Source organism: Monopterus albus, unplaced genomic scaffold (genome assembly GCF_001952655.1).
Source record: "Monopterus albus unplaced genomic scaffold, M_albus_1.0 scaffold42.1, whole genome shotgun sequence".
NCBI lineage: Eukaryota > Metazoa > Chordata > Actinopteri > Synbranchiformes > Synbranchidae > Monopterus > Monopterus albus.
The window spans coordinates 1,849,369-1,860,230 of NW_018127922.1; the positions used below are offsets into that span (position 1 = coordinate 1,849,369).

The 10,862-nt window shown below is 42.7% G+C and overlaps 2 protein-coding genes across 6 annotated transcripts in view; one reads left to right on the forward strand and one right to left on the reverse strand.

Moving 5' to 3' along the window:
- Positions 1-10,862, reverse strand: part of LOC109959952 (ras-related protein Rab-39B-like) — a 34,645-nt gene that overhangs the window by 5,032 nt on the left and 18,751 nt on the right. For 4 of the 5 annotated variants that reach the window (XM_020599726.1, XM_020599729.1, XM_020599728.1 and 1 more), the window contains 2 exons: positions 3,061-3,293; positions 2,050-2,320 (listed from right to left, as the gene is read on the reverse strand). In XM_020599726.1, coding sequence (XP_020455382.1) covers positions 2,050-2,320; positions 3,061-3,275 — 486 coding nt within the window. In that variant the 5' untranslated portion in view covers positions 3,276-3,293. Of the gene's footprint in view, positions 1-2,049; positions 2,321-3,060; positions 3,294-4,052; positions 4,325-10,862 lie in introns of those variants that run through there. The other variant, XM_020599727.1, reaches the window with a different exon arrangement.
- On the forward strand, positions 5,143-9,616 carry LOC109959953 (ras-related protein Rab-38-like). The gene is made up of 4 exons (XM_020599731.1): positions 5,143-5,335; positions 5,802-5,932; positions 7,772-7,909; positions 9,129-9,616. The coding sequence occupies exons 1-4, from the start codon at positions 5,143-5,145 to the stop codon at positions 9,285-9,287; spliced, it is 621 nt and encodes a 206-aa protein (XP_020455387.1). The 3' UTR covers positions 9,288-9,616.

Below are 10,862 nucleotides of genomic sequence, written 5' to 3' on the forward strand. Positions count from 1 at the left end.
GTGATCACTACTGGTGGAAAACACCACCGTACAATTTCAGGTTTCCTGCCAGCGTGATGAGCAGAAATCGTTTCTATGCCATTTTCTGGTGTCTCCACCTTAGTGACCCAGATGAGGACAAGGAGAACAACATAAAGAGAGGAACACCACAGTATGACAAACGCTTCAAAATCAAGCCCCTCTATACTCACATTATGGTAGCATGCAAGAGACTGTATCACCCACACCAAAAGCTCTCTATAGATGAGAGAATAGTAGCCACAAATGCAAGGTTGGGCTTCAAACAGTATCTTCCACTCAAGTCCATCAAGTGGGGATTAAAACTCTTTGTTATAGCTGATATGCATGGCTACACCTGGAATTATTTCATCTACGAAGGAAAGACTCCAGAGCATCTTACAGTGGGATTAGGTTACTCTGCAGTCATGAAGCTTCTGGAGCTTCCACTTTTAGGTGCAGGATATCAAATCTACATGAACAATTTCTACACCAGTCCAAAACTCTTTAGCAACTTGGATAAGAACAACGTTATGGCTTGTGGCATGGTTTGGGAAACCCGCAGAGGATTTCTGAACACAAAACTAAATAGATTGTCAGAGAAGGCCAAGAGGGGGGACTTTAGATGCTAAGAGCTGGGAAACTACTGTTTGTGCAGTGGATGGACACCAGACAAGTTTCTGTCTTGACAAACTTTCATGCAGCCTTCAGTGGGTTCACCATGACTCAGAGGGTGAGGGGGGATGACGGAGCGATTTCAAGGAGCGATGTTCCAATACCTGATGCAGTGAAGGATTATAACGCATACATGGAAGGAGTGAACTTGTCACATGCACTGATCAGGTATGACAGTGTTCTGCATAAGACTATGAAGTGGTACAAGAAGGTTTTTTTTTTTCCATATAGTGGACATCACTGTTGCTAATAGCTACATATTGTATAGTCAGCTTGCAGCTGGGCGTGGTGCCAGACCAGTGACACAAATGCAGTTCTATGAGCTCCTGATCCAGAACCTGACTAACAATGACCTGCATTCTGTGCCACAACAAGTAATCACACATGGACCAATCTTTCCCTCCACAGACCCCACCAAGGGAAGGAAGGCATGCGCTGTTTGTAGAAACAAAACACAGGTCACGTGCAGGAAGTGCAACGCTGCTTTGTGCCTGTTACCTAAAAGGAACTGTTATGTGAAGTGGCACGATGAAAAAAGATTTGATTCCTCAATAGACTGTCTGTGACACAGTTTGCTTTGTGATAATGAAGAGTTACCGGCCTAGTTTTGTATCTTTGCTTTGACAGTCTTCTTTTATATATTCTTTTTTTTACAGAAATTTTATACAGTTTGAGGTACTTTTTGTATATTTTATTCAGATTTACCACCGTTTTCAATAAATCTAAAGCACTGTAAAGCTGTCCCTGGTAGGCTAGTGGTTAAGGTGCAGCTAGTGGTTAACATCCAGTTACAGATTCTCCACTGTCAAGATTTTCTACTTGCTTTTGTCCTTTATGACAACAAACTGAGTATTGTTGGGTTTTGGGCTGCTGTTCTGATAAATAAAGTTCAATGGGCATTTTCACTATTTTTTGACCAAAAGATTAGGAAAATAAGCAGCAAGATGAATTGATGATACAAACAGCCAGTGGTTGCACTATTTGGCAAAAAGTGTTTTTAAGCAACAGTTTTATCAGTTAAATTTGAGAGCTTAGTAGAATCACTTTACTATGACTGAGATAGTTTATAGCTGCCATGCCAGACTACATTTCCCTTTATGTCAGCTTCTGCTTTACTGCACCTTCTTCCTGCTTTATGCCAGAAAGCAGCTATGCAGATTACCTGTAAAGGGTAGAGAAGTCTTTTGTGGTTGTGATCTGGTTTATTTATACAATATACAGGTTTACTGAGAATTAAAATATTAGCACCTTTTCCATCAGATTCTACTGGCTGTTTTAATGAGAGGTTAAAGTAAGTGGAGTCACCCCTATGTGTCACTGGGCAGAAGATTAAATGCATGCACATCTATCCTGATCAAACTAAAATAATATTCACACCTTCTCCACATTGATGGCGTCTCGTGCTGACGTTTCCACGTAGCGCATCCCATAGGCTCCTGCCAGCTTCTCCGCCTCCTGCTGGGTCACCTGACGCTGGGCCTCCAGGTCGCACTTGTGACCGACTAGCAGGAAGATGATGCTGTGCGGCTGGACGTGGCTCTGGGCCTCCTCCACCCAGTTATGAACGTTTTGAAAGGAGCGACGGTTTGTGATGTCAAATAATAGGAGACCACCCACTGAATTGCGGTAGTAGGCTCTGGTAATAGACCTAGATAGAATGATAGTAGGACTGAGTTTGGGCATGTAAACTGGCAAATGCAAGCTACAAAAAACTTCCTGTTGTTGCGTCAAAACAAATCATTTCAAAGCCTTCATCTAGCCATCCAGTATACTGAACTAACCCTGACAGGTATCATCTGCCTGAAGTCTGATGAAACTGTGTGTCACAAGACTTACAGAGAGAAATTTAAATGTGCTTTATAAAAAGCTGACAGAAACTAATGTTGATGTCCAAAAACTACACAAAGCATCAGTGAGACAGACTGTTGTGCTGGCTGACATGTTCCTTCATCAGTGCTGTCATAAAAAAACCTAAACCACATCCACAGCTGAAAGCAGTCTCCAACTAATGCACAATTTACTCTATAAAAATATTTGTTTCACAAATGTTTTCTAAGACGGTAGTGCCCAGTGTTTGTGCCCTATTTTTAAGAGTTACATCTTCAGTAAGAATAAATCCCCAGAGATGCTGGGCTGCAGTCACAGGCCACTCTCAGCTGTGGTGGTTACGTGTCACTGAAAATCTTCATGAAAATAAAATAAAATAAATCAATAATGGCCAGTTAACCCAAATCACACATTTATATGTGTTGAAACATGTTATCCCAGTTAAAACACACACACACACACACTTGCAAAAAATAAAAGAATACATTGAAGAGCAGCAGAGAGTGGTGTGAGTTTTGCTTAGTTTGTCAAGATGCTGTTTGATGAGGCTTCTGTCTTTACCTGAACCTCTCCTGTCCTGCAGTGTCCCAGATCTGCAGTTTGATCCTTTTGCCCGGCTCAATCTCCACCAGGCGGGAGAAGAAGTCCACCCCGACGGTTGGGTCTGACACCTGGGCGAAGCGGCCCTCAGTGAACCTCCGGATCAGGCACGACTTGCCGACTGTGGAGTCTCCGATGACGATCAGACGAAACTGATAAAGCCATATTGTCTCCATGTCTCACGAGAATAAAATCTGTGGCAAAGTAAAATAAACAACTCATAATCATCCATATTACAAATTTTTGTTATTGTGCACTTTTCTTGTCCATAAGTTAATACTGTTCACTAGTGATAAAAAAAAATCTGTTTCATATGTAGACCCCCCCCCCCCTCCCCCAACATGACATAGCAAGAAACCACATCTACATTATGGAAAATCTTCTGCCACACTTTCAAACTTTTTCATAAGAAAGAAAATGACAAAAACGGCAATAAATGAAACAACGTAGACTGAACACACCACAGGGACTGTGTTTTTAAAAAGATCAGTATTATATTCAGATTAAACAAATGATCTATTAATCTACAGACTGTGTTGACCACGTGGTTAAACTGGGAATGACAGGCTCAGCCCACCTGAGCAGGGCTGGTGTGCTTTATAGCTGGGTGATCTAATTTGAGGGCAGGGAGGGGGAGGCCACGCCTTTCCAGCTCAATAAACACTGGCGTGGTCAGCCCCCATGTGGGTAGCAGAAACACACAATGAAGCCAGCTACACTCAGCTTAATGAGGAGATCGCTGCTAAACCTGACTGATACCTGAGATGAGAAATGTACCGCTTCCCCTTAGAAGGCCAATAGTGACAGCTATAATAAGACATCCCATAAACTTTGCAACAAATAATGAGCTAACTGTGTTAATCACGAGGCCCGGTCGTTTTAGACTATTGCCAGTTATGAGTATAGTTTACTTCTGTGATTAATATCTTGGATAGCAGTTAGTGATGACCTACCTCAAAGTTCAGAGTTCAGTATCTGTAAAAAATAAAACCCATATCGATGATTCAATCTTCTGAAAATGATTATCCAGACTAGCAGTGGTTGTGTTGTGGCTTACAGAAGTAACCCGCCACTAACATCATATTATTAAGCGGGTCTGTTATCTACCATCACTGTGCGAGCCAAGCTGCTGGTTCATATGAGCAGAAGTGTTGATATTTCCGCGATGACCCGTTGATGAAATGGCAGCAGGACACAACAGCATCACGCATCTCCTTCTCGCCCTCATCAGCACCATTACCGTAAATGCAGGCAAAGAGACGCGGTAGCGATCTTCACACTGCTGCCTTCAAAGGCTGTGAAACAGGAAGCGAGCGCACATTAAATTAAAGTTTGTTTTGACAGATAAGATGATGCAATGATTTCTTATTCATCCTCATTTGTAAACTACCGGCATACAGTGTGATTTTATTATTAGTTTTGATCTTTAGGAAAAATATCCACACACCAGCAAACAAATATGTTAGGAGAGATGGCACAACGACAAAATCTCCTATAACCTCAAACATTAAAGAAAGAAACAAACTATAAAAAGACAATATATATAATCTTTTGTGAATTACTATTAGGCATGAATTTTAAAAAACGTCCAGTAACTGAACGCCACACCTATGCTACAGGTTTTATGATAACTAGATGTGATCATGTTGAAATAATCTAGTGACAAACTGACAACCTAAAAGTGACTCACTTTGGCTCCACTACGTTTATCCGACAGCTATGATAACTAGTTACCTTGCAAATTAAATGGTCACACACTATTTTTACTTCAAGATCCTCTGAATCTCTTGTTTACGACGAGCACGGGAACGCACCACCAGTCGCGCCAGCCCCGAAGTTGCTCACAGCCCAGAGTCGACAGTGAAGCAAACGGCTTCAGGCGAGTGATTAAAGAAGGGTGACCTGTGCCTTTTTTTTGCAAATATTGGATCATAACACCAAAATGTTTCTTTCAGTTCCGATATAACATCCTTGTAACTGCGTCGTAAAGTTTACATAATTCTATCGGGGGAGTTTTTTGGAAGTTTTCGCAGAGCTGCAGCAATGCAGCAGGAGTTTTTGTTCAAAGTCCTGGTCATCGGAGACTTGGGAGTCGGAAAAACGTCCATCATCAAGCGGTACGTGCATCAGATCTTCTCCCAGCACTACCGAGCCACCATCGGGGTGGACTTCGCCCTGAAGGTGCTGCAGTGGGACAATAACACGGTGATTCGGCTACAGCTGTGGGACATAGCAGGTCTGTCAAACTTTAATGACCTCATACCTCCCACTTTACAGGATTATTATACATCAGGTACTGCCAGTACTGTTAGATTTTATTAACTGTTCCCAATACAGTCAACTCCTTTATGTTGATAACAAAAAAAGACATACAACATAAACATGGTCAGATGGAGATTTGTGCAGTGAGTGAAGTGATCTCCTTAGTGAAAATGTGTGTCTGTCTGCTGGATGCCTGGGTCCCTCCCTGTCACTTAATGCCTGGCTGAGGAATGTAGATCCTGAGTCTGGCTGTGACTCGTGATCCCAGGCTCATAATAACAGTGATGGTGGCTATAACAGACTCAAACGCACACAAAAACATGTTCCTGTATTGGTCACTAATAAACCGTGTAGTGAGTTAATCTGATTTTATGGACTTGAAAGGTACCTTAACATAAATGGGTGTGTTTGTTCATCTGATGGCTGTTCATGTGTCCTAGGACAGGAGCGCTATGGGAACATGACTCGTGTCTTTTACCGGGAGGCGGTGGGAGCGCTGGTGGTGTTTGATGTGACGAGGGCCTCCACGTTTGATGCAGTCCTGAAGTGGAAAGATGACCTGGACTCTAAGGTCAGATGACAGCTCTGGGAGCGCCGCAGAGTTGACCCACCTCAGGTCAACATCTGACAGGAAGGCTGAGGCCTTCCCTCTGACCTCTGTTCCTTTTGTAAACGTGTTTGAAAAAAATCTGAGTACACCAGCTCATGGTGGGTCACAACCACACACTGAAATAGTTCATGTAAAAGTAAGGGTAATGTTACTGTCATGGATAAATATTGTCATGGTGTGCTGAAAGCACAGCAGAAAAAGATTTTACAGAAGCACTGAGATTGAATGCATTAACAACTAGCCTTAATTTTTTATACATATTTCCATATATGCTACCTTGTTTTAGGTTTAATGTTAAGTTCTTAAGTTCTTAGCAATTACTAACCAGTAATTAACAAAATGTGGTTGCGCCAGTAAGACTTTACACAAGCGTCACAAGCTAGCATCATTTCCAAACTCTTAACTAGTAAAAACTTTAGCAATTTGTAAATCAGTTGCTAGGAAACATTTGCAGCTGTCCAATAAAAGAACTATGTAAACAGGAAGTCACGGTGGCGTCACAAGCTAGCATCATTTCCAAACATAACAGTTCAAAGTCTTTATTTTTTCATATGCACAGTTAGGAAACGTGTTTCCCTGTACAATGAAATTCTTACTTTGCCGTCCACATGAATGCCACAAAATACAAATGAAATATAAAGTAGATAAATAACACAGAATCTAAGGCACTTTAAGGAGCAGCAGATGCAGCAATATAGTAAAAAAAAATATACAAGAGTATAACAGAATGTATGCTGCATGGGAGCAGCATGTGCAGCAGTCAACAGTCATTGTGCAATTATACATGTGCAAACTGAGAATGTAAACAGTACAGGTCGACAGTACATGACGTATTTCCTTGTAACAAACTCCTCAGCTGTTTAGGAGTCTGATGGCAGAGGGAAAGAAAGAGTTTTTCAGTCTAGAGGTCCTGCATTTCACACTTCTGAACCTCCAGCCAGAGGGCAGGGAGGTGAACAGTCTGTGCTGGGGGTGGGTGGGATCTTTGAGGATGGAGGGCGTCTTCCTACACACCCTGCGGTGGGAAAAATGAGTGGTGACTATAGACCGGGGTAAAGCTGGGGCAAGTGAGGTGACACAAGACAAGGTCAAGTTCAAAGTGTTTATTTGTCATATGCACAGTTAGGAAACGTGTTTCCCTGTACAATGAAATTCTTACTTTGCCGTCCACATGAATGCCACAAAATACAAATGAAATATAAAGTAGATAAATAACACAGAATCTAAGGCACTTTAAGGAGCAGCAGATGCAGCAATATAGTAAAAAAAAATATACAAGAGTATAACAGAATGTATGCTGCATGGGAGCAGCATGTGCAGCAGTCAACAGTCATTGTGCAATTATACATGTGCAAACTGAGAATGTAAACAGTACAGGTCGACAGTACATGACGTATTTCCTTGTAACAAACTCCTCAGCTGTTTAGGAGTCTGATGGCAGAGGGAAAGAAAGAGTTTTTCAGTCTAGAGGTCCTGCATTTCACACTTCTGAACCTCCAGCCAGAGGGCAGGGAGGTGAACAGTCTGTGCTGGGGGTGGGTGGGATCTTTGAGGATGGAGGCAGTCTTCCTACACACCCTGCGGTGGTAAATGCTCTGCAGAGAGGGCAGTGGAGTCCTGGTGATCTTCTCTGCAGTCTTTACCACTCTCTGCAGGCGCTTGCAGTCCATAGCAGTAGTGCTGCCATACCAGAGGGTGATGCAGCTGGTCAGGATGCTCTCAATGATGCAGCTGTAGAAGCATTAGATGTTTAGAAGACTAGATGAGACACTAAATCATCATCTTTTTTTCTGTCCTAAGGTGACTCTGAACCATGGAAGACCACTTCCAGCTGTCCTCTTGGCCAACAAGTCAGACCAGCTGGCTTCCCTGCAACCCAAACTCGACTCCTTCTGCAAGGAGAATGGCTTTGTTGACTGGTTCGAGACCTCTGCAAAGGTACAAGAGGGGAGACGCAGGAGGGCCCATGCATTCTGAAGAAGCCAACTCATATTGAAAAACAAAATTAGATGCAGTCATAAAAATTCCACAGATCATTTGATATAATAGAGGCTTCTGTGCAAATGCAAGCCAGCAATATAAAATGTCAAAGGCCTTGTTTGGCTTACCCCCCAAATTAACTGTGCGCTATTGTTGAGCAGGGGGGTTGATTTGAGGCAAAAACAAAAGTCTTAATTTAGGACTGAAAGAAATAGTTCAGTCATCTGTTCTATACCTAATTTGCACACTCACATTAGAGATAATTGGCACATTAAAACAATAGCAAAGCTATTACAACACTGTGCATGTTAGAGAACTTTACTTGCTGTGCTCTCAAGAGGTAAATAGAGGAATGTCTGCAGTCTGGTGTGAATAAGCCTTCTGCTTACCCTCCTCTTTACGAGCCTATCTAATGAGTTACACACCAGAGTGTCAGTCAGAGGTTTAGCTGGTGAACATGAAGGCTCAGCGGACAGCTCAGGACAGAAAGAATACCAGTGTGACGTCTTGGTTTGCATTAGCCTGGCATTAGTTTTAGCAACTGACTGAAGAGAAAATTGAAAAATGAAGGTAAATTAAGTGTCATTATCTTGTAATTGTCACTTGTGGCCACAGTGGCCGCGATTCTGCTAAAAGTACATAGTTTTACTTTAAAGGACGAGGCTTGTATTTGCTCTTAAAGTAATTTTTTTTTTTTTACAACATGTATTTTACTTTTATTGCTTTGGCCATCATTCCTATCACATTTTACTCACCAGACTGATTGTTGAGGTCATGGTTAAACATTACAAACTGCAATACCAATGCTAACACTGACGCACAACACTGATGTTTAGGTGCTTAGTTTAGTGTATTAGCATGCTAACATTTGCCAGTTAGAAGTAAACACAACTACAGTTGAGGCTGATTTTTGCAGCTGTTTGGTCATACACTAATCTGATGATGGCACTAGGTGAAACATTGTCATGATATTTCACACTGGGTCACAAACCTCAGTCAGAGGATCTGCAGCCTCATTGAGATTCAGCCTCTGGGCTTTGTGAATGGTTGAACAAAAACCAATGGTAATGCATCCAACGTTCGTTGGGATATTTCTGTCTTTGCCAAAGTGTCGGATGGACTGATGGACAAACACCAATAGTGTGATTCCTTTACGATTTTTTTATACCTCCCTCAGGAAAACACAAACATTGAGGAGGCAGCACGCTGCTTGGTAGAGCACATCCTGAACAACGAGGAGAGCCCAGTGACAGAGCGAGACCCTGGCTCCCTCATCCTATCTGGACACACCAACAGCTCAAAGGATCATCTCAGCTGCTCGACATGTGCAAAATAATGGCCTCCTGACCAATCGCAGACAACCAGGAAGTTAACAGCTGGGAGGCCACAGCCAAAGAGATAAATTTGGCTCAGGAACCGTTTGTAAAAAGTCACTATGTGCAGATGGAGCATATCTTTGGACTCTGGACGGGGGCCTGAGTACCCAGAGGAAACCCACACATGAAGGCCATGCAAACTCTACACAGAAAGTCCCCGATCAGCCACAAGGTTTCAAACCCAGAACCTTCTTGCCGTGAGGCAGCAGTGCTAACCGCTACACCACTGTGCTTGCCTGCAAAATGACCACAAAGACACAAAACATGCACAAAGTGACAAAATGACCAGACAGTGATGGAAAACAATCCCAAAGACTCAAAATCATAAAAAACACAAAGTGATGCAAAATAACTACAAAGAGAAAAAATGTCTACAAATGAAATGACTACCATGAGACACAAGAATCAGGGCTTCAAATTTGAGTCTAGGCATATTTTTATCATTTTACAAATGTGCCTCCCTTCTCTGAATCTGTGCACATTCAGTTTCTACCAACACTTGGCAGAGGAGGAAAGTAACTAAGTACCTTTACTCAAGTACTGCACCTAAATACAATTTTGAAGTATCTGTACTTGACTTGAGTATTTTCATTTTCTGCTACTTCATACTTTGACTTCACTACATTTTAGAGGCCAATATTGTACTTTAGTCCATCCATCCATCCATTTTCCTCCGCTTATCCGGGACCGGGTCGCGGGGGCAGCAGTCTAAGCAAAGATGCCCAGACTTCCCTCTCTCCAGACACTTCCCCCAGCTCCTCCGGGGGAACGCCGAGGCGTTCCCAGGCCAGCCGAGAGACATAGTCCCTCCAGCGTGTCCTGGGTCTTCCCCGGGGCCTCCTCCCGGTGGGACATGCCCGGAACACCTCCCTAGGAAGGCGCCCAGGAGGCATCCGAAACAGATGCCCGAGCCACCTCAGCTGGCTCCTCTCGATGTGGAGGAGCAGTGGTTCTACTCTGAGCTCCTCCCAGGTGACCAAGCTCTTCACCCTATCTCTAAGGGTGCGCCCAGCCGCCCTGCGGAGAAAGCTCATTTCGGCCTCCTGTATCCGGGATCTTGCCCTTTCGGTCATGACCCAAAGTTCATGACCATAGGTGAGAGTCTATGCAGCAGTAGTTCAAATTATGTGTATAAGGTAGCTAAAACTGCCTCCACTTTTACCTGCTGTGACATTAATGTGCACAATAAAGCATCAATAGTTATAATCCATTAATATGATATAGGCCTACATTAATGTGAAATGTGGCATTCTGCATTATGAGTACTTTTACCTTTGCTACTTCAAGTATATTTTGATGCTAATGCTTTAGTACTTAACAGAGTTTTTTTGCTGTGGTGTTTCTACTTTTAGTACTTCTTCCACAACTGACTGAAACCTTAAAACCATATTGTCATATTTTCTCCCCTCAACATTCAGAAACAGTCATCGTGGTCAAATTGTGATTACGATCACGCATCAAAACATGCAGTGTTCTCAAGTGTCTTCTGTAACTGAGCAAGAAATGAGCAAATGACCTGTCTGATGGCTCTGGAC

What these genes read in the sequence shown, in the direction of transcription:
- LOC109959953 (XM_020599731.1), top strand. Translation starts at nt 5,143, where the DNA reads ATGCAGCAGGAGTTTTTGTTCAAAGTCCTGGTCATCGGAGACTTGGGA. An exon ending in ACAGCTGTGGGACATAGCAG is followed by an intron (nt 5,336 to 5,801) that starts GTCTGTCAAACT and finishes CATGTGTCCTAG; the next exon opens with GACAGGAGCGCTATGGGAAC. An exon ending in AAGATGACCTGGACTCTAAG is followed by an intron (nt 5,933 to 7,771) that starts GTCAGATGACAG and finishes TTCTGTCCTAAG; the next exon opens with GTGACTCTGAACCATGGAAG.